General features: G+C 34.2%; 1 protein-coding gene across 3 annotated transcripts in view; it reads left to right on the top strand.

Annotated features, from left to right (window-relative positions):
- sev (receptor protein-tyrosine kinase sevenless) overlaps positions 1-26,853 on the top strand; it is a 526,422-nt gene that overhangs the window by 462,648 nt on the left and 36,921 nt on the right. For all 3 annotated transcript variants that reach the window (XM_069833737.1, XM_069833739.1, XM_069833740.1), the window contains exons 23-26: positions 3,596-3,795; positions 22,876-23,070; positions 25,197-25,411; positions 25,858-26,005. In XM_069833737.1, the coding sequence (XP_069689838.1) occupies positions 3,596-3,795; positions 22,876-23,070; positions 25,197-25,411; positions 25,858-26,005 (758 nt within the window). The remainder of the gene's footprint in view (positions 1-3,595; positions 3,796-22,875; positions 23,071-25,196; positions 25,412-25,857; positions 26,006-26,853) is intronic.

The following is a 26,853-nucleotide window of genomic DNA, read 5'->3' on the forward strand; positions in this document are numbered from 1 at the left end:
AATTATTCTTTCTCTGACATATATCGTCAAGTGAGATGTACTGGCAGATAATAGATGTACACATCAGCCAGAACCAATCAGAAGTATAATGCACCACATGAGACTTTATTTCCTCCAATCTATTATAAAATGAAAAAATACATAAAATAAAATATCATTCTAACATTGAAGATCGAAAATAATTATAGCAGTAGTAAATAAACATCCAACATTTTTAGGAACAGTTCCTCCCCCTTTTTTTTGTTTTCCGACAATTAGCACATTTTTTCAGTACATCTGGTAAGAAATCACGAATTAATCTAGAAAAAATTCAGGTGCTAAGAGTAAATTTTCAGGTACCATGGTAACTGGAAGCTTTAAATATGTCTAATCTTGGCCATTAACATACCTACAATTTACAAATCAAAACTGAAAAACACAGTAATTTACAAAAATGTAGAGCATTATTCGAATAATGTTTCATCTAGATGATTATTCAAATAAATATCAAATCAAAACATTTAAGATTGACTCATTCGTGAATAACGAAGTATTCGTCAATTGCAAATGAAAACATCATAAAAATGAATTTATCATTCATTATTCGTAATGTTCAATTGTCGTTAATAGCGAATGAATTGTTTTTTTATGCTAATTTCGTAGTTTTGTACTTTGCACTGACAACTGTCTTCAAACAGCTAAATAAGTGGTCAACTAATCTATGCCAATATAATAAAAACCCCTCAGGGGCCCACTGTGGTGGATACGGGGAGCGGCGACCCCGAGGTGCCTGGGGGTATAGCTGGGCCACCCTGTCTTCAGGGGACATAAATATGGAGGCCTAGTCCTCCAGGTTGGGTGTTGGGTGTGGGGCTGGCGACTCCACCCCGGAAAAAAACATTGCTACGAAACTTCAAGGAAACGAATATAGCCAGACACGATTAATGGCACAACCTGGCAAGAAAATGGATAAAGATTTGAGGCTAGCGACATGGAATAAACGTGGAGCTCTTATGCGAGAGCTCTTGGGGTGAGAAATTGGAGGATGGTTGCTTTGGATCGCGATGGCTGGAGACGAGTCCTTGAGGAAGCCAAGACTCAGCAATGAGTTGTAGAGCTACTGGTGATGATGATGATGAATATAATAAAAAAACAAAATATCAAAATTTTATGATAATCTCATTGGAGAGGAACAAATGGGATTTCGTAAAGGAAGGTCATACACAGATGGATATTTACAATCAAACTATTATTAGAAAAACACAAAGAATTTAATATCGAGACACTTATGGCTTTTGTGGATTTCAAGAAAGCCTTTGATAAAGTAGACAGATCAAGGTTATTACAAATTTTAGTAGACGACAATGTTCCACAATAGTTTATCCACAATATTCATAACATATATAACCACAATAAAATAGCAATTAAACAAGATGGTAAGCTATCAACTTGGACACCCATCAATACTGGTGTAAGACAAGGATGTGGATTATCACCCATTCTCTTTATTATTTATATGAACCGAATAATTAAAGAGTGGAAGCAAACTCGCCATGGATATATACAAATTAACAGACACCTTAAATAGGCTTCAATTCCCTTTGTAGATGATTTGGTATTATTAGCAGTTTCAGAAGACGACCTCAAAAGGTCAATATATAATTTGCAGCAAGTAGCAGCCACATACAATATGGAAATTTCAACAGATAAAACTATTATGGCATTCTGTGGGAAATACCCAATACAAAGCAAAATTTGTCTCGATAATAAAATACATAATAGTTTCCCATATTTAGGTTACAATTTTTCCATTTTTGAAGAATTGGACATATCACTGAAAATTAATAAATACACAAGAGCTATGGGCATTATAAATAGTGTGATGAAATCATCCTTGGTTCAGAAACACACCCGCATATGTCTCTACAACACATTGGCACGACCGATGCTCAGCTATGGCAGCGAAGCATGGACACTGAGGAAAGCAGATAAAAGCAGAATAATGGCTTGTGAAATGCGATTCATGTGAAGAACAGCAGGCTATACTAAATGGGACCTGAAAAGAAATTGTGAAATTTTAAAGGAACTAAAAACTCAACCAGTTTTAGATTACATTGTTCAATATCAGTCTAATTAGAAACATCATTTGGAAAAAATGAGTAATAGTAGACTTCCAGAAGCAATTTATAATTATGTACCACATGGCCAAAGATCTGTGGGTCGTCCTGCTAAGAGATGACGTGAAAATTTTATGTGAGACCATAACAGGCCTTGTGGCCTAACACTTGTCAGGCAGAAGAAGAAGAATATTTGGACGAAGAAAGGATTTTCAATAATTGCTCTTAATGGTTATCACTGAATGAATAAAATATTTTATCCATGACCATAACAAAAAACATGCGTTTACTGTCGTAATTTGTGCATTACATTCATATGTAATATTATTTTGTAATTTACATTTTGGGATTCTGGGAAGCAAGGAGACTCGAACTGGCAAAATTGGATTTATTGGATTTAGTAACAACACGCCTTAATCAACTGAGCTAAACAGACACGATGGTTAATTACGTTTTAATATTCCTTTTAAGTTTACAGAAGAAAAATATGAAATTATTTTAATCAGATTAGTCCTGTGTATGCTTCTAAATAATCCCTGAATAACTAAATGGATGGATACATGAATGAATGAATATATACTTAAAGAATTTGACGGTATTTTAACAGCATTTCACAAGAGGGACTAAGAATTCAGTTGTGGATTAAGAACTACTTTTTATAAAGATGCCAAAAGTTACTTAATTGATGATGGAATAAATTTATCTCCTTTCCTGGAGTTCACTTTTTCTATTAACCTTTAGATAGCACTTTGGAAGACTCCTCATTTAATCAGATATCATGGCATGGATTTTAGAATTGATATTCATACTAGGTAGGTTATGATGTAGGAGGCCATGAATAGTGAACAAATTATAATTTATTATACAATTTTAATGGTTTTTTTCCCCCTTGTAAACATGTATTTCATCTTTTTCAAGTTTAGTCCTTTTAGAGGAATAAATATAACAAATAAATAAATAAATATGTTAATAAATAAATCATTGCCAAAACGTTCATTTCATTCCTAGAATTTATCTTTTTATTCATAATTACGAAAAATTTTTATTAATCTTATTCGTCAGCAACAAATAAATCTCACAAACAAAAGTTATTAATTTTTATTCGTGATTAACAAATAATTTTCTTTATTCGTAATCATTATTCGTCAATCGAATAAATTTTGTCCAGCACTGATTTGCAATATCCCAGGTGGTGACAGGATTTTTTCTCGTTGCCAAACTTTCAGAACGGCCCCAAGGTTCACTCAGCCTCCTACAAAATTGAATACCGGGTTTTTCCCGGGGGTAAAAGGCTGTCAGAGCGTGGTGCCGACCACACCACCTCATTCTAGTGCCGAGGTCATGGAAAGCATGGGGCTCTACCTCCATGCCCCCCAAGTGCCTTCATGGCATGTTACGGGGATACCTTTACCTTTTTTACTGATTTGCAATACCATATCTCACATTTGACTCCCATAATTGGGAACATGAGATAAAATAATTGTACTGTATGTTCACAGGAGAAACACTTCAACAGCAGCAGATGAATGCACTTGTCCTGAGAGTCCATCAGTTGGTAAAGCAATGACAATTGATCAGACTGATTCGTCAAGTCTCCAAGTTCTGTGGGTGGACAGTCTTGAAAATCATGTGTATCTGAGTGAGGCAAGTGGATGTTTCTGTACTGTTCTGGTCAATGCTACCATAAATACAGACGCAGGTAAATATATTCACTACATCTTCTTTGAATTATATGCAAAAAATTGATGCTTACGGTAATAAATAATGAAATTAAATAAATCAGTTAGTTGTAACATTTCCATATTTACATAATAAATAACTTAATCATTAGAGCCTGGAAAGTTGAAAGTCATATGTAAAGAGCAGAAGAATGTTTTCTATGTGCAAAACAAATGTTCTATGTTACAAGATAGTATTGGTATACATACAAATTACCTACAGAAGTTAAAAAAGAAAGTAAGCATCAAATCAGATTTTATTAGCAATTACTATAAAAACAAAATGTCGCTATCTAAGCCCTAAGATGCCAAACATGAGAAAAAAATCTCCACCGTATTTTTTTATAATAAAAGAAAAATGGTACATGCAAAATGTTTTGCTCAAAACATGCAAGGACAGACGTAACAGAACACCTGTAAAATCGTTAACATTATATTGTCAAAGAATACCACTTCTGCACATATTTCAGAATTTTATATGCAATCAATGGTGGCATCAGCATTTTTAATTTGTGAAGGGAGGCATTCGGGTGAACAGAACTTATTCAAGGTGGGCAAATCCTCCTGTCTTGTTCCCCACATCACTGACTTTTGTTATTGCAATAAATTATCACTAGCCAAGCAATATGTTTATAATATTAAATAATAGTATTGATTAGCATATGATGCGTTTTACATTCGCTCACAACCTAAATGTGAAACAAAACTAAACCAAATGAAGCTAAAATTAAAAAAAATTAACAAATTAATACGAAAATTGAAATAATTAGTAAGTTAAATCAGCTTGGAAGTGTTTTGAAACATGTTTTGACTACATTTTTAGTTGTATGTGGAATTGTAGGGGAGGAAGGGGACAGGATATCTTTGGATATTCACCCTCTTGACGTCACTCCTAAATGCAACATACATTATTCTTTTTTTTTTTAGTTGGTTATTTAACGACGCTGTATCAATTACTAGATTATTTAGCATCGATACATTATTCTTACAAACTCGAGACTCTGTTAATGATAAAAAATATTACCCTAGTTTAATGCGTTCACTTGTGGTCTTTCACTTTCTCATGTGTTAGGTAGTGCTGTAGTTGGAAAAGAAATTTTAAGTGGAACTCACCTTACAGTCTACTTCAGAAGACCCCAGAGTGTCTCCTATGTAACTTCTTTGGAACAACTGGATAATACGCATGGTAGACCAACGTCGGTAGCCGACATTGCTCGCTGGCCACTAGTCACCAGGCCGTACCGAGCCATGTCAAACAAAAGACAATCGAAATGGTGGTAGTAAAATTCGCGACTATATTCTTAAATAATTCACTCCATTAGTCAAGTGCAAAGTTTATGCAGTACAAAAGCAGAGTTTTGAATTCACCAAATGAAAATGCAGTTGTAGTAAGATCTTAAAGAAGGTTATCACAACGAAATAAAGGGGGAGAAAAGGTGTGTTTCAGGAAATATCATTCAAATGAAGAAAAGTAAATTTCCGGTTAATGTTGGCCAAAGTGTGAAGTACGTAATTATGACCGCCCATTTATTTGTGGTCTAGAGAAAATACCTCGACTTTTACAAAGAAAACATTTAGCGAACATGAAATTATTCACCGCTTTCGTCATATTATTGTTTACCAAAGTTACGAAACAAAAACTATCATAAGAGCCATGACCAACAGGATCATTTTGGCTGTCTGCGCATGCGCGAACTTGGATAATAAAAACCTAAACTAACCAAACCTAACCTTCGTATAATATGCAAGATGTATAACCGGAGCAAGAAGAGATCTTCTTGATTTGATCTGGAATGTACACACAAAAATAAATTCTAGTAAAGACAATGCTGCCACTGCATGAATGATCCACGCAAGCGCCATAGCAAAACTTCCTGACACGAGCCCCTCATCTAAGCCACGTAATCTACTCGCAATATTTACACAACTACATTTTTTCGCTAACAGTGGTGCTATCTCTCTGAGAACGAAGGAGGCAGGGAGAAAAAAAAAAACAAATTTCTCCTTCTAACAATGCCATAGAACAACGTCATGTTCTTATGTTGGTGACATTGTGTATTTAGTTAAATTTGGTCGTAACCGTAATGGCACGGTTTGAAGCTACCATAGCAAATTCTCCAGTATAGCTACTTCTTTCACTGTCTGTCATCTCCTACATGCTGTTTCACCTACACTTTGGCTTTCATCTCGCAACTACGATTGTGCATAGGGGTGAGGATTGAACTCTTGAAGTGAAGAGCCAACACTACTTGTGAATATCAACCTACTTGCCCAGGAACTTAGGAGAGCATTTCTCTTTTTTGATATTTCTTCATTCATTTTGCTAATTGATCTTGGTTGTTTGTTTTAAAATTTTCAGTTCATGTGTTTCAGTTTCACAGTCAGTACACTCATGGAAAGCAGTTATGAAGAGTTGCTTTTCTGGCAAACGAAAAATATCACAGCGTCTGCACACACTTTTATCAACACCAGTGATATCAATCTCAGGAGGCTGGTTTTTTTGTGTTAACCAAATTCAGCTCATTTACAAGTAAATTCATTTCTTCATTACTGGGCTGGTTCTTTGAAGAAAGATTTGAAGCTTGGCTTACATTTTGACATAATCTCACCCTTAGGTTTTCAGCTAAACTCCTGTGAGTACTAACAACATGATGATTTTCATGTAATTCAGTTTCTTTGAAAATGTTCATTTCTGCAATTGACCTATTTTCTTCTGCACAGAGACTTGGAGATTATATAATGGATTCTAGAATCCTTATACAGCGCTTTGTATCCTTGTACCATCTGGGAGAGTGATTTGCGTTTTCTGGAGAGTCAGGGACAAGTCCGAGAGATCATTAAGAGCATCCAAAATTATTCCCAAATTTAGTACAGTCACAAGATACTAGAGTTTTGTAGAGGCTAGAATGTTTTGCTCGTTCTCTTATATCTCTGGTAATGTCAACTGAAGCTTCTTTGAAGAGCTGTGCTAGAGCTTTGTAGCTTCCCTAAATAGATTTAACTTTTCTCAAACTTGAGGCAATTCACCTAACAAGTTATCTATTTTGCAAAGTCTTTCATGTAAGGATGCTGCATATGGATTGAGTTGTATAGCATTTTGGGGGACATACTGAAGACTAAATAGAGTTTGTCAAAGAAGAAATGAAAGTTTACAACACCTGGAACTTTTTCCCTAGTATCATGAACTGATAATTCAAGACTGATTAACATAATGCCAAATCACTAAGTTGGGGAAGATGTCTTACATTTGTTTGGGAACACCATTTTTCTGCCCAGCATAACTGAAGCTCTATCACACGTAAACCCCACCAGCTTTCTTTCAGATAATTCTCACAAGTCCATGATGTGCTGATAAGCAAACATTCTGATGGAGGCAGAGAATAAAGTTAAATTTTTTCTTTTATCATTTTAATAATGTCAAAAGAAATGCTTATACAAATTTTGGCCACTCAGCCACAATTACGGGGCTGTCCAAAAGTGATTTTCCCTGGGGCTGTTTACAAAAAAAAACACAATTCCTTGGAAAGATTTATTGAAACAGATATAGCAGTTGTTGCGCTATTTGTCAACATATCCCCAACTGGAATTGAGACATATTTTGTCACACCAGAGGATCAATTTTTGTATTCTTGTGTTGTAGAAGTCAGCCACCTGTGATCGGAACCAGTGTTTGACAGCCGTCTGCACCTCTGCAGATCCCATGATATGACAGATGTCTCAATTCCGGTGGGGAATATTTTGAAAAATAGCTCAACAATTGCTGTGTCAGTTCCAATAAATTTTCCAATGAAATTGTGTTTTCTTTCTGTTAACGGGCCCTGGCGAATTTATTTTTTTACGGCCCTCGTAATTGCAGTCGAGTGGCCAAAATTTGTATGAGTACTTATTTTGACATTATTAACGTGTGAAAGAAAAAAAATAACTTTTTTATCTGCCCCAATCAGAATGTTTGCTTTTGAGTTGGACTCTTTAATTGAATTACTTGAAGTACTTTGTAATTCTGTCAGATCCCAAAAAATCTACTGGAAAATCAATTGACATGGCACATTTTAAACAGAGTAGCCTACCAAGACTGCTGTATTTCTCACTGTTGTTGGTTCAACAACTAGAAAGCTTACCTAACATTATTTAACAAAAGGTGCTGAGAAATTTTGTTTCGCATATCATTATTAATATGATCCAGAATATTTATACATATAAGCTTAAAGTGTAACACTCAAACCATTTAGTTCCTGAACTTCAATGTCTGTAGGAAAATCAGAAAATGGTATGTTGTTTTATGCTAGTTTATAAGCAGTCCGGAAAATCCTTATTGTTGTTTCACATACTTCTTTATTCATTTTATCTACTTCCTCTTCTAATGTTTTATTTTCAGCTGATATTTTAATAGATTCCGCTTCGTTATGAGAAATTGAGTTCTTGTGTTCAAATGTTTTCTTTCTAATGCTCCTTTGCTGCACTTCCCTAATTTTTCCATAATGCCCAATTTGACACTCTGTTAAGCTTTTTTTATCAACACTGTCACTATTAGACATCTGAAAACAATGCTCTTGGACCGACTCCTAACTCTCCTCCTTTCCTAAGCAAAAGTCCGTCTCGAGCCCAGCTCTCTTCAGTGACCCAGCTCTTCTCAAGCTTTATGTTTAGCAGATTGTTTTGTGGTAGGCGTTATCCTCGAGAGTGACTTCTGATACACTAACTAACCTATCCTGGCAATGAAACAAAGAAACAGAAATGACAGTCTTAAATAGTAGGCCTACGGAGAACATTTACCTTTATTTATACATACAGAAAAAAAAATTTTTATTTTCCAAATCAAAACAATATGTATTTCATGTATGCTTATCTCGTATTTGCACATTTATTTCGTTTCTTAAATCTATATTTACATATTTATATAGTATGACTCAAATACAAATGTGTTTGACCAAGACACAGAATATTTCACAAGTGTGTTTTAAAAAAGAAACAGTACAGTATTCTTCATAAAATATAGTTTCTAAATAATAATTAGGTAGGTCTATGTTCTGTAAATCAACAATGCAAATCGATTATGTAAATCAACAATGTCTTAAATACTATGTGTGCCATATAAATGGTTCCTAACAATTTCAACAGAGGATTTTATAATTGATGTTACAATTTCTGAACTTGCTGTCTAATTTTATATTTTTCACGTTATTTAACAAACAATCTCGACACAGTTCTCCTGGCGCCAGCAATAATCCTGTAATACTGATGTTATTGATATTATAACTATTTTGAAAGAAGGGAATTGTTGGCGTGTATATCTCCTTTCCTCTGTCCACATCAGAGGGCTGAGATATGGTGTCTTCAAACCTCATCTTAGGATCAATGATCTCGGCTTCATCTTTTTTTCGATTTATTGCAATTATGTCTATTCGACGAATGCTACCACCTTCAGCTACACAATGGACTTCTTCATAAATTTCAATATTTTGTAATTTGAGAGCCTTGGCTATAGTTACCCGAACGATATTGTGACGTTTTATGCATAGTAGCTCTCCCTGGGGGCATCTTCCGAGCACATGAGGTACACTTTTAACGAAAGTCAAAAAATTTAAATTATGGTTTATTTACCAATGCTCACAACTGCAGAGGTTATGTCAGTGTCGCCGGTGTGCTAGAATTTTGTCCCCCAGGAATTCTTTTACATGCCAGTAAATCTACTGACATGAACCTGTCGCATTTAAGACAATTAATGCCATCGACCTGGGCTGGGATCGAATTCGCAACCTCGAGCACAGAAGACCAGCACTATACCGACTATACTACTGAGGCTGACACGAAATAAAATAAAATAAATACTTATATACAGTAGTAAAATCCTTCTAGTATGACAAACATCTGAAAGAAAATAAATTACTTTTCACAGAAATAATGCACTGAAAATTTCATTCTTCTAAAAGAAACTCTTAACTGAACACATTTGTGGAAAAGTTTTCAACTTAAATTTTCGTTCAAAAATATTTGTCATTTCCCAGATGCAACGAAAATCCAAACTGCTGAGCAAAATTTTGACTATCTAACTAAATCTAAATAAAAGCTTGCTACAATCTTAAATATAGTCTAATTATTTCATATTGGAGTGAAAATGGCAAGTTGTAGCCGATTTAAGTGAACACCATATTTTAACGTTTTGGTGGCTACTTCATTCACACACAACCCCCAGAATGTCTGGAGGACCACACCTGCTGTTGGTTGACGGGTCCATTGGACCTAGCTGGGAGATCTTGTTGATCACCAGCTTTCCTCCTTAAGCCACTGGAGGACGATTTTAGTGCCATAGCAGGTCAGCACTAGGAACAGAAAAGTAGAAAGAGGAGGAAGGAGAGTGAAATGAACCCCTAGGCCTCAAATGCTCTAATGCCGTCGGGGTCAAAGAAAGTAAGAATTCAGTCAGAGGACTGGATAGGAAAGGGTAAAGAGGGAATTAGGTATTGAATAGAGGAAAATTATACCAAATTCAGTCATTAACTCATCAAGCTGACCAGTGCTAATTGATGAGTAGCCCCTCCCTTTAGTTCAGCTCGTAAAATCATGCTTACTAACAGCTGCACTATGGGAAGGTAGGGATGGAACATTGGGTATTTGTCCAGGTTGGTTCCTTAAGGCTTTCAATGGGAAGGATTAATGACTCTCCCCCTTGTATCCAACAGATACCCTTTTGAAAATATTAATTACAGAACCGATAGCGCTAAAACATATAAATTTCTGAAGAATATTTCCAATACACAGGAAAATACTAGCCAACCTAATATTCATAATAACAAAACGCTAACAGATAGTAGAGATATAGCAAACGCATTTAATAAACATTACTCAAACTCTCACAGATTACATTCCAATATCAAAAAAACTGACAAATTTAGCAACAGAGAATTACATAAAAATAATAAAAACAATATTACTAGCAATATCACAAAACCTGAAATATTTCATCAAAATTTGACTCCCAAAGAATTAACTATAGCAATACAAAATTTAAAAATCAAGAAATCTCCTGGCCCCGACAACATTCATTCTGAATTTTTTAAACATCTGGGGGGAAAAGCCAAGTCTGTACTTTTATCCCTTTTCAATTTATCATGGAACACCTCAATTCCTACAGCTTGGAAAAAAGCAATCATTGTACCAATTCACAAAAAAGGGAAACCTGCTCATGATGTTAATAGTTATCGACCAATAGCACTATTAAGCATGATAGCAAATACCATAGAGTCCATGATCTCCAACAGATTAACTTGCTATTTAGAATCTCAAAATCTTTATCACCAAGACAAGCCGGCTTTCGACAACTACACTCTACCAATGAACAAGTCATACGCCTCGGCCAAGAAATAAAAGATAGTTTTAACAAGAAAGAAGATACCTTGGCAATATTTATTGACTTTTAGTTAGCATATGACTCTATTTGGAGAAATAAATTATTACTAAAACTCCAGAAATTAGGTATCTCCAGCAATATGTTCAGATGGATATCAGAATTCCTTAGTCAGAGATTCATTGCCACTAAATTCAATAACTCACTTTCTAGTTACAGATAAACATATCAAGGTCTATCTCAGGGCGCTGTCCTCAGCACAACTTTATTCAATACTAGCCGTACCCGTGCGCTCCGCTGCACCTGTTAGAAATAAATATAAAGTAATTACATAATTAAAATAGGACGTTTGATCCAGGCAACAACTTTTACAACAGCGCAAGATAATCTGCTTCGCTCATTACCCATTTTTTTGCATTGCATTTATTGCATATATATTTTATGTATTTTAACACAATTGAATTGAGCATAGTTAAAATTTGAATTATAAAATAATGGATTGCTAAGCTAACATACTATTACTGCATACTAAATCAATACACTCTCGTTGTTCGTTAATTCTCTGAGATTAAAATGAGTGTACATAAATATTATTTTAAGAAATACAGAAAACGAATGTACAAAATAGCCTATCAAATTTTCTGTGCATAATAAACGTTACTGTAATAACATTATAGCATTATGTCCATCTAGAGAAACTACACTTTCCAATGGTGAAATAATAATTAATTATACAAATCGGTTACTGTAATTTAGCTTCTGATAGTACTTCATGCAAACACAGAAACATTCTCTGTAGGCTATGTTTAATAGCTTTCGATTGTTGATGTCCAAGGCCCCTGTTTCGATTGTTGTTGTCCAAGGCCTCTTATAGACGAAGTCATTTGTTCTTAATTCATTGCACCATCTTAGATGGCGTTATTTTAATTTTAAAACTCATTTATCTCATTAAATATAAGTCCTATCAAAATTTTGTAAAGAATAAAAGTTATCGTAAATCATTTTTAAAGAAACTTTTGTTATGTAACATTTTTCACAAAAATCAATAATAAGGGAGATATTTCGATTTATTTAATTCAGGCCCCCTTATAACCCCCCCCCCTTTTAAATAAAGTATTTTGAATGCCATATAGCCTAAAATCTAAGTTACAACGAACATAATTTATATTCCAATTTTCATCGAAATCGGTTCAGCCATTATCACGTGAAAAGGTGACAAACATACAGACAGACATACAAACAAAAATTTCAAAAATGTGATTTTCGGTTTCAGGGTGGTTAATTATATATGTTAGGACCAATTATTTTTGGAAAATCGAAAATTACCAGAAAAATTTCGGCTACAGATTTATTATTAGTATAGATTTATATAAATGACACCCTCCCTATTAGAGGAATCAAACATGAAAACAGCACTATTTGCAGATGATATAGTTTTGTGGACTTCCGGATCTTACAGACATAGAGACAAAATTCAAAATTCTGCTCTTAAAGCTCTAAATCAACTACATGAATGGAATACATCAAATTTGATGACACTCAATTTAAGCAAAAGTAACTACCAAATATTTTCACTCGGTAAAAAAGAAAGAGAATTCAATATCCAATACAATGGCCAACACCTTCCTAGGACTTATGAATCCAAATATCTTGGAGTTATTTTCGATAGTAAGTTAACATGGAGCAACCATTTGAAATACATTTCTGAAAAAGCTCATAAAAGATTCTCCCTTCTAAAAAGACTAGCAGGAAAGAAATGGGGATGCTCTAGGAATACTTTGAACACCACATACAAAATGTTTATACAGCCAGTGCTGATATAGTGGGGAGAAATTTTAATTACTTCACCTTTCATAAACGAAATAGAATATGTTCAAAACCAAGCTCTCAGGCTCATTACTGGTGGAATCAAAACAACTCCAATAGATTCTATGAGATTCCTCACTAATATTAACAGCATCAAAATGACAATAGAAGAAAAAGCACTGATTCAATATGAAAAACTTATCAGATTACCAGGAAACAATTGGCATTCATACAGTCCTCTCTGTAGATTGAAAACTCAAAAAAGTTTCATATCCATGGTTCAAGAATTAAAGCAGAAAATCAATAGTCCGAATTTAAAAGAAAACTTACAAATTAAACCAAACCTTTTAACTCTATTAAATATAGAATATAATCTAAATTTAACAGAAGAAATACTGAAATCAGAAGTAAACACTGAAATAATGAAACAATTGTCTTTAGAGACAATTAATATTAGGTACCCTCCACAAAACTGGCTTCATTTATACACCGACGGATCCTTGATCTCCAGAGAACAAGGTGCCGGTGCAGGTGTTACGTGCTGTCTCTTCTCACTTTATAGATCTCTTGGATATGGAACAACAAGTTTTGATGGAGAAATCGTTGCATTAAGTGAAAGTCTCAGGAATCTTCTATTTCACATCAATAAATTTAAGAATGCAGTTATATTGTCAGACTCCAAAGCAGCTATTCTATCAATCATCTCTAAACACACACCTTCATCTTAAACAGCAGAAATAAATAAAATGCTCTCTCAATTAATATCAGTCAATAAAAGAATTGTATTCCAATGGATACCATCCCATTGTGGATTCCTGGGGAACAAGAATGCGGATGCACTAGCAAAGAAGGGCAGCACTGCTACTTACAGTCCTGTTACTAAATCTACATATTACTCTGTGAAAAGATTTATTAAATCTACATACTTAGACTTCAACAAACAAAATTTGATAACACAATCTCAAGGGAAAAAATGGAACTCTCTGCATCAAAATCCACAGTTGATTCCCGATTTACCACGAAAATCGTCTGTAGCTGCATTTAGATTGGCAACAGGCCATGATTGTTTGGCCAAGCACCTGCATAGAATTGGAATATATCAGTCCCCTAACTGCCCATTGTGCAACTCAAACCAAGAAATGGATTCGGAACACCTCAAAATCTCTGTTTCTGTGGCTGAGCATGATAATATCTTTGAAAAATATTGGAGTGCAAGAGATCAAATGACTTTGTCAAACGCCTGGCATTAGAAAACAACAACAACATAGTCTAATTATTGCAAAAGAATATTTCATTATATCTGTAGCAATGAATAACATAACCTTGCCAATACAGCAACCACATGGTCTATTCCTAAAGAACAGAAAGACTATTGTGAAGGAAAACCAAATCATTTACATTATTAGGATGCAATTTTCTACGTCTCTCACTGAGTACAAACTCTGCTATACTGAAAACACGTTCGCTGGGTGCACTTATGGCTGGGACACAGAATTTTCTTACTCACACGTGCTAGGTTTGGAAGTGCTGTATCGTGAATCTTCCACCAGGCGAGAATATTATTATCAAAATTTTCGGCTACCTAACAGTAAACATTAATATCTATCCCAATATCTGTTGTTGCAGCATCTGAGTGAAGTTTCAAACTTCCCATTTTGAATCTTGCGTACACTACTTTTAACACTTGAATATAATTAATTGATTAACTAGTGGACTTACTCGTGTTAATTATGTATTAATTATGTTGCGATAAGTTCTACATAGGACAGACAGGCAGATCATTCCAAACATGCTACAAAGAACACATTAAAGCTATAACCAGAGGACACAATACATCTACATATGCCGATCACATAACCAATACTAACCATACATACAACAACATAAATACGGACATGAAAATCCTATACACACAACCCAAGAACCAAAAACTCAACACACTAGAACAATACGAAGTATACAAACACACCAAAACACACCCCGATCAAATTCTCAACACACAGATCAATTTCAGTACACACACACTATTCGACTCCACTCTTCAACACCTTTCAACAATAAAACACACCCACTTAACAGGCATAGAAGTTCGAGATGACGCCGTGATCTAGTAGGCTCTGATGATGGTGCGTGAAGCACTGAAACAGCTGTAAGCCGGACAAATCTTACATAATTAACACGAGTAAGTCCACTAGTTAATCAATTAATTTCAAACTTTCTTGAAAGTGGGGTATAGATTCAGCATGCAGGGCATCCGCCAACACACTTACTCTGTTTGATAGGATTTTTCTGTGTGGTAGGACGTTTTCGGCAGCCTCATGTCACTATTATGCTCCAATATCAATAAGAATTTCAGCCACTTGTTGGAAACCTTGTCCACTAACTACGCTAAATGGTCTAAATGGCACACATCTGTGCCAGAGCATTTGTAATCTCTAATCTCTAATGGAACATTACTTCCCTTCAGAATACTCAGTCAACATTTGATCCTGTAATCCACTCTTTCCTGACACCCTGACAGCTATGTGAAGTGGTTGAAGTAAGATATCGAAGAAGGCAATCCCCATTTTTACACTGAACATATCCCATACTGCTTCCTTCTTCATCTACCACAATTAAAAATTTGTCTCATACAGCACTGCTTAATTACTCCTTTCAAATTTTTTACAAATTTTAATTTGTTTATTTGTAGATTATGCATAACATCCCTTACAGACAATGATGTAATTTTATTATAAATTACAACACACATGACACATGTTTAGATGTCAATAAACATGAACAGCAACTGAGAGCCATGCAATGCAGGTGGATTTGCGAGTCAAACCCCCGGCCCTTCGGGTCCTGTAAGCTCGTGATCATAGGTGGAGAGAGAACAGTTTCCTTTGGGGGGGGGGGGGGGGAGGACAAAGCAAAACCATAGAATCCCGATATAACAAGGTTATGGGGGACATTATTTACCTTCTCCCTCCGTTATAGCTTGAACGTGGTACAGTCTACTGGAATATGATCATTTAATAAAGGTATTTTTGGGGGGCATATTTCTTGCAGTGTTACATTCATATCCGCGATGTTTCGGACCGAGTTATATAGGGCTTGAACTGTAGATCTACTACAAATTATAATTGGGCACAACTTAATTCAATCTCCCTATTTTTCTCTGCCTTACACAAACACATGTATATATCAATAACAGTACGTAACAGTGCTAACAGAAACTTTTTTATTTGAAGCTTATCTTCCTGAAGATATCATTCATTCATTGAGTTCTGCCCAATGGCAGATCTTTCACTGCAAACCCAGCATTCTCAAGTCTTTCCTATTTTCTGTCTCTCTCTTTGTCTCCTCATATGATCCATATATCTTAATGTCGTCTATCATCTGATATCTTCTTCTGCCCCGAACTCTTCTCCTGTTCACCATTCCTTTCAGTACATCCTTCAGTAGGCAGTTTCTTCTCAACCAGTGATCCAGCCAATTCCTTTTCCTCTTTCTGATCAGTTTCAGCATCATTCTTTCTTCATCCACTCTTTCCAACACAGCTTCATTTCTTATTCTGTCTGTCCATTTCATACGCTTCATCCTTATGAAGTGTAAATTCTAATTATTTTACTTAGTCTGTCGTCTTTAAGATTACACACTTTTCTTTTTTCTGCATTGTTCTGCAGTAGCCTATGTTATTCATATTTCTCCAAGTGGCTGTCTAAACACCTGCATGATATCGACATGGAACCTGGTAAACACGACATAAGGGGCAGCGAACCTAGTGGTAAACAAGAAAAATGGACAACTGTGGTTAAACGAGGTGTTAAACAAGCTGAACATCAGAAGCGAATAGTCGTAAATGGAAAAAATATTAATAAAGACAGAAAACTAAAAACAGTACCCAAAAAAGCATTCCTTTTTGTGACTAGGTTAGATCCTACCACGACGAGCAACATGCTTACTGATTTTGTAAAAGACATTTTTCCTGAGATAATATGTGATACACTGGAAAATAAATATCCTGAATATTACTCATCATTCAAAGTGACTATTAATATGGAAAACTTGGATAAGGCGCTGAATCCTGACGTGTGGCCAGCAGGTGTTCTGGTTACTAGGTATTTTTTAAGAAGGCGGAACTTAGAAAAGGACTCAACTTAGATGGTGTACTTAGTAATGTACAGATTCATGAATCCCCAGAATTACAAAATCAGGATACGTGTAAGTTGACTTCAGCAAATAAACTAGATAATATTGATTATGTAAATACGTATGTTATAGTGCAGTGGAACATGCAAGGTATCCTAGGAAAAATTGAGGAACTTATTTTAATGAATATCAAATTTAATACAGATATTTTACTGTTATGTGAACATTGGCTGAGTCTTGATGAACTAACTAATTTAAAAATCCCTGGATTCTATCTTGCTAGTGCATATTGTAGGGTGTCTGGTAAATGTGGTGGTTCAGCTATATTTATTAAAAATGAAATTCATAGTATTGAACTTAAATATCTAGTCAATCTGTCACTTTCCAAAATATCTGAAATATCAGCTGTATATATTAAGGAAATTAATTGTATATGTATATCACTTTATCGAATACCTGATGAGAAAAATTTTTATGATTTTATTGAAATTTTAAATAATATTTTGCAAATGTCATTTCACAGAAATAAATCTAATGTCTCAATAGTTATAGGTGCTGATTTTAATGTTAATCTCTTAGTTGAAAGTCAACAAAAATTAGAATTTGTCAACTTATTAGTTAGTTATGGACTTAATTACATTGTATTAGATATTACAAGACCTGGATATACTAATGTAGGGACTTGTATCGATAATATTGTTACATCAATTGATATTAACAAAATTGATTCTTTTGTAGAAAATTCATTGCTTTCTGATCATAATAGTATAGTAATGAAAGTTAATAATTTAAGTTCACAGAAAAGTACACACAATAAAAACACAAAGTCTGTTAAGGTTTATAGACCTATTAATGAATTGGCATCTGCATATTTTTGTTACTTGTTAAGTCAAGTAAATTGGCTATTTTTGTACTCCTTAACTACGATAGATGATAAGTTTCAGTGCTTTCTAAATACGTTTTTAACTATTGTTGATATGGCATTTCCTGTCAAAACAATATATACTACCAATGATGATAATATTACTATAACTAAACCGAAATGGTATGGCAATGATTTAATGAAGCTCAAAGAAAAGTGTATAATTTTCTATGATCAATTCAAACGTACTGGGCATCAGTTATTCAGAAATAAATACTATGAACTTAAGAGATTATACAAGAGAGAAATAAATGTTGCTAAATTGAGGTATAATTCTACTAGAATCACTTCCTCTAATAATAAAAGTAGATCAATCTGGTCTATAATAAAAGAATTAACAAACAATAGTGATAAATGTAATTATACTGATACTAAACTTACGTCAAGTCGTTTTAATTCTTCTTTTACGGACAAATTAACTGAGATTGTCAATGGTATTCCACAAGCCAAGAATAATGTTGAAGATTATTTGTGCCAGGCATTTGGTAATAATAACTGGACTCATTCTGAGTTCAGTCTTAGGATGACTACTATTGAGGAAGTATATACTGCTATCCTTCAATTAAGCAATAGTAACTCTTATGATATATATGTTTTGAATTCCTCAATAATTAAATTAGCTGCATTAAATATTGCAGAAATTCTAACTTATTTATTTAACTCTTGTATAGATGTTGGGACTTTCCCTGAGTGTCTCAAATATGTTAAAGTTATACCAATATATAAAAAAGGATCTAGATCTGATTATAATAATTATCGCCCAATATCTATTATACCTGTCATATCTAAGGTGTTTGAAGTAATTATTAATAAGCAATTGTTAGGTTTCTTTGAAAATAATAATTTGTTTTCCCAATGTCAATATGGTTTTAGGGCTTGTAAGGGAACTTGTGATGCTGTTGTGAATTTTGTTAACTATGCATTGAAAACATTGATGGTAAAATGCATGTTTTAAGTCGATTTTATGACATGTCAAAAGCATTTGACAGTATCTCTCATGAAATACTTTTAATGAAATTGAAGGTTTTAATGAATTAGCTTAAAAATTTTTTAAGAATTATTTAAACAATAGGCAACAGACGGTATATTTTAATAACAGTTTTTCTCAATACACAACTACTAATACTGGTGTACCGCAGGGTTCTATTTTAGGACCGATTTTATTCATTATTTATGTAAATGACTTACCCTATATAATTGATGGCAAATACATAAAATCATATTTATATGCGGATGATCTTGCTATAACAATTACTGGATATGATAGATTGAAAATTATTAATGATCTTGACGCAATCAACCGAAAAGTACAAGATTGGTGTTCAGCTAATTCTCTTTGCTTAAACAAAGAGAAGATACAGACCAATCAGTATCCTGCCAGCCATATCAAAAGCACTGGAAAGAATCGTACACAGACAAATTACTAACTACATGAACGAACACAAACTATTCGACAAGTATCAGTCAGGTTTCAGAGCGGGACACAACACAAGCACTGCTCTACTTAAAGTGACAGAAGACATTCGTGAAGCAATCGACTCTAATAAAGTAACAATACTAACACTTCTTGACCTTAGCAAAGCTTTCAACTCTGTAAATTTCGACCTGCTCACCCATAAATTGAGAAATCTGCATTTGTCAGAGACTGCTGTGAGTTGGTTCGAATCCTACTTACGGGAAAGACAACAATGTGTTGTATCCGGGAATCGAAGCGCTTCCTGGTTTAACATAACATCAGGTATACCACAGGGTTCGGTACTCGGACCATTGTTGTTCACAATATATGTCAGTGATATTACATCTCATGTAAGGCATTGTAACTATCACTTGTATGCTGACGACCTTCAATGCTACATCTCTTCCCGCTTAGATCGAATAAATGACGCTATAGATAAATTGAACAAAGACATTGACTCGATTGTGACATGGACAAAGAAATTCCATCTTAATATCAATCCTGGAAAGACACAAGCAATCATATTAGGACACAAACGGCAAACCGACGCTGTAAAGCACCTCGACATTTCCCCCGTTAAAGTAAGTACAGTGCATATCCCTTTCAGTTCTTCGGTAAAAAATCTTGGCATTCACATGGATAATAATCTCAAGTGGGACATGCAAATCACAGAAACCTGCAGAAAAGTATATTCTATTATTCATGTGCTAAAAAGGATAAATGTTCATCTTCCCTCTTGCTTAAAAAAGTCCCTTGTGCAGACCCTTGTATTTCCCTATTTTGACTATGCTGACATTTTACTGACTGACCTTTCCAGCGACAACAAAATGAAACTTCAACGTGCTCATAATTTGTGTGTACGTTTTGTAAGCAATGTTCGTAAATATGATCATATTACCCCATCCCTGGAAGCAATAGGTTGGCTTAAACTAGATAAGAAAAGAAATTTACATTCACTTCTCTTTCTCTTCGAAATCTTGAACTCTTCTATTCCTTCGTACCTGTCGTCTCGCTTCACTTACCTTTCTTCCCACCACAATCTGAACACACGCTCTCGCCATGAAACAATACTAACAATACCATCCCATCGCACCTCCTCATACTCATCCTCTTTCACAATAGCCCTGCCAAGACTCTGGAATTCGTTACCTGCTAGCATCAGGGACTGTCGAAATAAAATTCAATTCAAATGCAAACTTACTAGGCACTTGGTCAGTAATTGAGACTCGTTCAGACATGGTTTCTTGTAAATAGTTCTTTTAATCTACCATAAAATATCTCAATATCCGATAATTTCATCACTATAGAATTTTGTTATTGTAGGTTTAATTTGTAATTTAGTAAATACAAAAATATTCTTTGTTCTTAACTTCTATGATAAAATGTCTAGCTTTCATTAATCAGGTATTCTTGTCGTACTTTAATTTTTATTGTAATTGTAATTGTAAATTTAATATTAATTGTAATCTTATTGTTCATGTTATAGTTGTAATCCCCTGGTAGAGGGGCAGAGAAGGCCTGACGGCCTTATCTCTACCAGGTTAAATAAATAAATCTAATCTAATCTAACTTAGAGTTTTCCTTAAACAATAGAATCAATTGTAAAGAATCCGTCAAATTTTTAGGAGTGCATATACAATCTACACTTAAATGGGACTGTCATATTGACATACTATCTAAGAAACTCAACAAAGGTATTTTTATGTTAAGGAAATTAAAAACACATGTTAGTGTTGAAGTGCTAAAATCCGTATACTATGCTTATATCCATAGCCATCTGACGTATGGAATAATAGTTTGGGGTAATGACCCTAAAATAATAAAGTTATTGAAACCACAAAAGAGGGCAGTAAGAATAATTTGTAATGTTGATAACCGTACACATTGTAAACCTTTATTTCGGAGACTTGAAATTTTAACTGTACCGTCTTTGTATATTTTAAGTTGTTTAATGTATGTACAAACAAATATTAATAATTTTACTACAAATAGCTCAGTACATAGCTATTCTACAAGACATAAAAATGATTTAAGAAAAGGACAATGTAACTACACTACTACTAATAGCTTTGTAGAGATTTGTAAAAAGTTATATAATGTTTTACCCGGCAATATTAGACATTTAAGCTTGAGGCTTTTTAAGAAAGAAATTAAAAATAAATTAATAGACTTGTCATTATACAATATTGATGAGTATTTTAACCCTATAGAGCTGTATAACTTTTAGGGAGAATTGTCCATATGATATTATATAATGTAATTATTTCATTGTATGTAACTTATGAACTTAGTGCTTACTTGTAAATCATGACATTTTCCTATGTTGTATTGTATAGTCTTTGGAATGAAATGTTTAAAATAAAATAAAATAAAAATAAAATAAAATACTTCCAATACATGAGTACAGGCTGTTACAAAAGAAACATTACAGTGCTTCCATTCCTCAAATGAGGTATAGAAATTCTTATACATTCAGAAATTTAAAATAAATATTATAGTCCAGACACACGATCTGAAGACATTAATTCGTCAATTTAAGCACAGAAACTTAATCATAAACAAAAGCAAGAAAAATCTTTTGAATTCAATATTTTCTAACGTTAATAGAAAAAAAAGAGTTCAGACAAGTTTGGGGAGGGGGCAGTGCCCCCCATCCCTCCCATAACTCCGCCTAAGCGTATACTAGTGATCCAGCTCCACATAGTGGGGAAATGAACTGATTTCTGTATTGCCGATTGCCTAGTAAGTGAGGAAAGGCCAAGCAAAGCTCAAGCCATTCTCATCTCTAGTCACTATGTTCTCTTTTACCTGAACTGTTACTCAACCACTTTAATAAACTCATTTCCTTGAATACTTTTTGAAGTAACACACAATAACACACACTGATTAATTGAATATAATAATTATGAACTTCCAAAGTAACAGTGTTCTATCATGGGAGCTCTCTTTCCAAACTGAGTTATGGTTATGGGTGTAGTGCTGCCAAGAGTACGGTATCAAAAATAAAATGCTAACGAATGTTATAATAAGTTACTTAAACTCCTCAAACCGAAATGTGAAGTCCAGCTAAAATATCAACCGGAACTGCGTTCCAGTCCGTTCTGGCCCAACTACAACACTGCTATTAGGCAAATGATATAATATTATTCTTCTCTTTCCTTAGAACATGAAAACAAGTACTCTGCCAATTTTTCCTTGCATATTGATTGCTAATGACGATTACAACTGTCTATCAGTTTCAATTTTTCCATACGAATAATGAAACTCTGTTACAACACATGCACTTAATGACAGATTTATTGTATAGCTTATGTTTAAATATATCAAGTATTGTTTAACAATAACAAAAATTACATTGATCTACTAAAAATATGTGATACATACTTCTATTGATATAGGACTTCCACCAACATCCCTTACAACGGATCATCGTCTTTTATATTGGTCTAATGAAACAGAAGGCAAAGTGTATTCAGTAGTGAAAACTGGAGAAGATTCAGTGATGGCAAGCATGTCGAGAGGAGTTATGTCTGTAAACATAACTGGGGTTAGAAGAATAGCAGCACTAGGACCACACTTACAGCCTTATCCAGGTAAATATTTTGTGGCTTAGCAATACTGTGTTAATATTAGTGCTTTCATTTATTTATAATTAAAAACTCACAATATTAAATTTATAGTTATTTCAATTACACTTCTCATCTTAAATTCAAATATTACATTCTGTATTGTTAAAGCACTTGTGCTCAGATCAAAAGCATTCTTACTTATACCGAAAACAATTTTCAGTGCTGGTATTTCCTTTTTATAAAAGCAAAAACATTTCGTTTTATTGTACAGTCACAGCTATGACTGAGAAAGATACAATCGTAGTGCTACTTGGAGAAAACATAAGCAGATGCAGAAAACAAACGTCTTTGAGTGCATTCAATTATGATAAAAAGGAGAAGGAATATACACTGCAGAATTCTTTCCATGAATTTCGATGTGATAAAGAAATTTCGAAATTTTAAGATAATCTTTTGATATTTTTAATTTTGTTATTGCAAATCTAATCAGCGAGAAAATAAGAATAAAAAACAGCAACTACAAGAGAAAGCAAGGTCGTGCACAAGGGGGTGGATTGGGGATCAAACTCCCCTCATTTGGGTAGAAATCAGCGAGTTAAAAAGTTAAATAGATATACACACCATTTGAAATCGTGATGTTGCAATTAATAAACAATTTGTTAAGAAGTTTTTTTATGAATTACTTATGAAAAAAATGTTCTTACATCTTCAACTCTCTTTTTTAAAAATCTTGCGCACAGTCCTAGACAAAAGCATCACACCAGAACAAAGACTGTATACGTAGAAATACTAAATTTTTTGCATCTTGATTCAAAATAGTAAATGAATTACAATCACAATAATGTGTTAAATTACTAACAAATGATGGACAGTAGCTGGCAGGACAAAGCACATCATAGTCTGTTTGTGAGTGAGCAGAAAAATGCTTTTTGTTTAATCGTGTCAATCAAGCTGGATAAGAATTTCGCTTTTATTCGACAGGTATGCACCAGTCATATCTTTAAGCACACGAAGACAATGTTCCAGCACGTTTCTGCAAAAACGTTTTTGACAAAAGCAGCTTTGTTATATTGTTCTGCGCCTAGCCTAAGAAAACAGATTTTACATGTTAATCAAACAATCTTTCAGCTCTTGTGGTTAATCCCCTCATGATATTCTCTGCCGTCTACAAGTATAAACCATGATTATGTGAGTAAAACCATGGTCGCACAGATATTTCTGTGGATTTCGTGGAGTCAGTTAATAAGTCAGATACATGGACTAAGAAAAAACAAGGAAAGATCTTCCAATGTGATACTAAAAACATATTATATAAACCAGATATTTAAAATGATTTACTGAAAACAGAAATATGAGTGCCACATATAAGGCTGCATCTGTAGTTCAATCCAGGTGGGCCATGGTTTCAATCCTGAGCCAGGTCAGAACTCGTTTTAGAGAGGTTTTAGAGAGGTACTTCAGTTCCCTCTTTCATTCCACCAATGCTCTCAACTCTCCCCCTTCATTTCATCTGTAATTTGCTATAATTAAAAATAGGCTGCGGTAAAGTCTTGTAGGTAGTGTGGATTCCCGAAGAGTTTGGGACTCCAAGCCAGGGGACTTATCAGGTACTCGTCCGGGGATAGGACCTGGCTCTGTAAGGCTAAGGCAGGAAGACAGGATGGCCTACTTGTCAGCATCAGATTCACAAATGCCACCTGGACCACATGTCATACTGGAACAATATCACAGATAGGGAGCACAATGTAAGCCTAAGTGTATGGATTCATTCTGGAAAACCCAGCCAAACACACAAAAATTGCAAATCTAAAAATAGTAAAAAGTAATAAGAAATGTTATCTTAATGCTAACCACTGAAATGTAATATTTTTTATGGCTTTTTTACATAAAATAATTATTCTACCATTTTCTTTTCAACATTTCCCAAAAAATATTAATGTACTGTACAGTGGAGAAGAAGGTAGTAGTATGGTACACAGAGAAGTATAATTTACCAAATTAATCAATGTGTAATATTAAATGCAACTCAATTATAAAAATGCAAAAAAAAAAAAAAAAAAAAAAAAAATTCAAATGTATGTAAAAGAACATTTAGTCATAATCTCTCTTACATAAAAACGCAATGTGTAATAGTCAAAATTTTTTTACAGTGCCTAAATGCCTTTCACCACGTCAAGCACCATTAGTTGTTAATTATGTAAGTCACACAGATCGCTCAATCACATTGGAACTTCCAAATCCTGAGCGATATCCAGAATGTGAAAACATCTCTCTCGCTTCAGTAGAATATACTGTAACCTATGGGCAAATCAAAGAAAATGAAAACCTGGACTGTATTACTGATAAGGAATCTTGCTCAATGATGGTAAGTTATCACAAATTGTTATATCATTGTTAAATTTCAATATTACAATTTGCAATTTTATTAATCCTTAAATTGGCAATGTATTCTATAGGATACAACATTTTAATAGTCTATATGCTATAATTTTAATAGAACAATAGAAAAAAATTGGTAGGAAAATTAAAATTTCACAATATGTACTATAATATTGCACAACATATAAAATATGGACATTGTGATAGTTGTTTTCTTTACAGTTCGACACGGTTTAATAAACTAGTGTGAGAAATGAAGTTTTGCCATTTTAAGGGTTAATTAACGCTTGTTATGCTTGGAATCTATAGAATATAGGCCTATCCATTCGTTTTAATATCAGTATTACATTATATTCAGCAAAAACATATACAGTATAACCATACATCTAGGTATTAAATTGAACAGTAATTCAAACAAAAATTTCATTTCAGGTTACATACAACCAAATACTGGAAGTGCCAAATCTGAAGCCATTTTCTAGCTATATCTTTCATGTAGCACTCAAAAATTACTACAGTGATCTAGAAGGAATTACACCTGTAACAGGTCCTCCAACTGCATTCCAAACTGCTGCAGGAGGTATGAAAACAATTTCTAGTATTTAATTCAGAAGCTAATTCTAAAATATAATATTGGTGAATTTGCTAGCAGGTACAATACATAGCAATAAAGTCTAGTATCTGTTTAAGTTGTCAGAGTTCAGTTCCCATCCTACCAGATATTCTGTGATGAAATAAAACTTCAAATGCAAGCCACTTTTTTTGTAGTTGTATTGCATTTCTGGTGGTGTGGAGAAGAAGGCCTGAAGGCCTTTACTTCACTAGGATAAATAATAAATAAATAAATAAATAAGTACTGTAACTAAGTTTCTTTGGAGATATTCTATTTTACGAGGGGGATCCAGGAAATAACGACCATTCGCGCATACCCGCCGCGCAGCTGACTCCCCTTCCTTGTTAGAAGGTCAACTGGCTTCCTTAACATGTGTTCTCATAATGTTGTGAGTACTGGTTGCAACAAGTCGCCATTGTGTATTTTGTGTTACTTCAAAATGAACGACGTGATTGATAATCCCGCCGACTGTGAGGTGAAGAGTGTGATTCGATTTTTGAATGCCCGACATTTGAAACCTGCAGAAATTTACCGGCAATTGAAAGAAGTATTTGGTGATACTGTAATGAATGAAAGAAATGTGAGAAAATGGTGCGAAATGTTCAACAATGGGCAAACAAATGTCCACGATGAAACTCGACCCGGACGCCCATCACTCATCACAGAAGACCTGAAGACTAAAGTGAACGACAGAATCTTGCAAGACAGGCGCACATCACTCGACGAATTGCATATTGCCTTTCCTGACATTTCTCGTTCTTTGCTTGGTGAAATTGTGTCGCAACATCTTGGCTACCACAAAATCTGTGCCCGCC

This window comes from Periplaneta americana, chromosome 8 (genome assembly GCF_040183065.1).
Source record: "Periplaneta americana isolate PAMFEO1 chromosome 8, P.americana_PAMFEO1_priV1, whole genome shotgun sequence".
NCBI classification, from domain to species: domain Eukaryota; kingdom Metazoa; phylum Arthropoda; class Insecta; order Blattodea; family Blattidae; genus Periplaneta; species Periplaneta americana.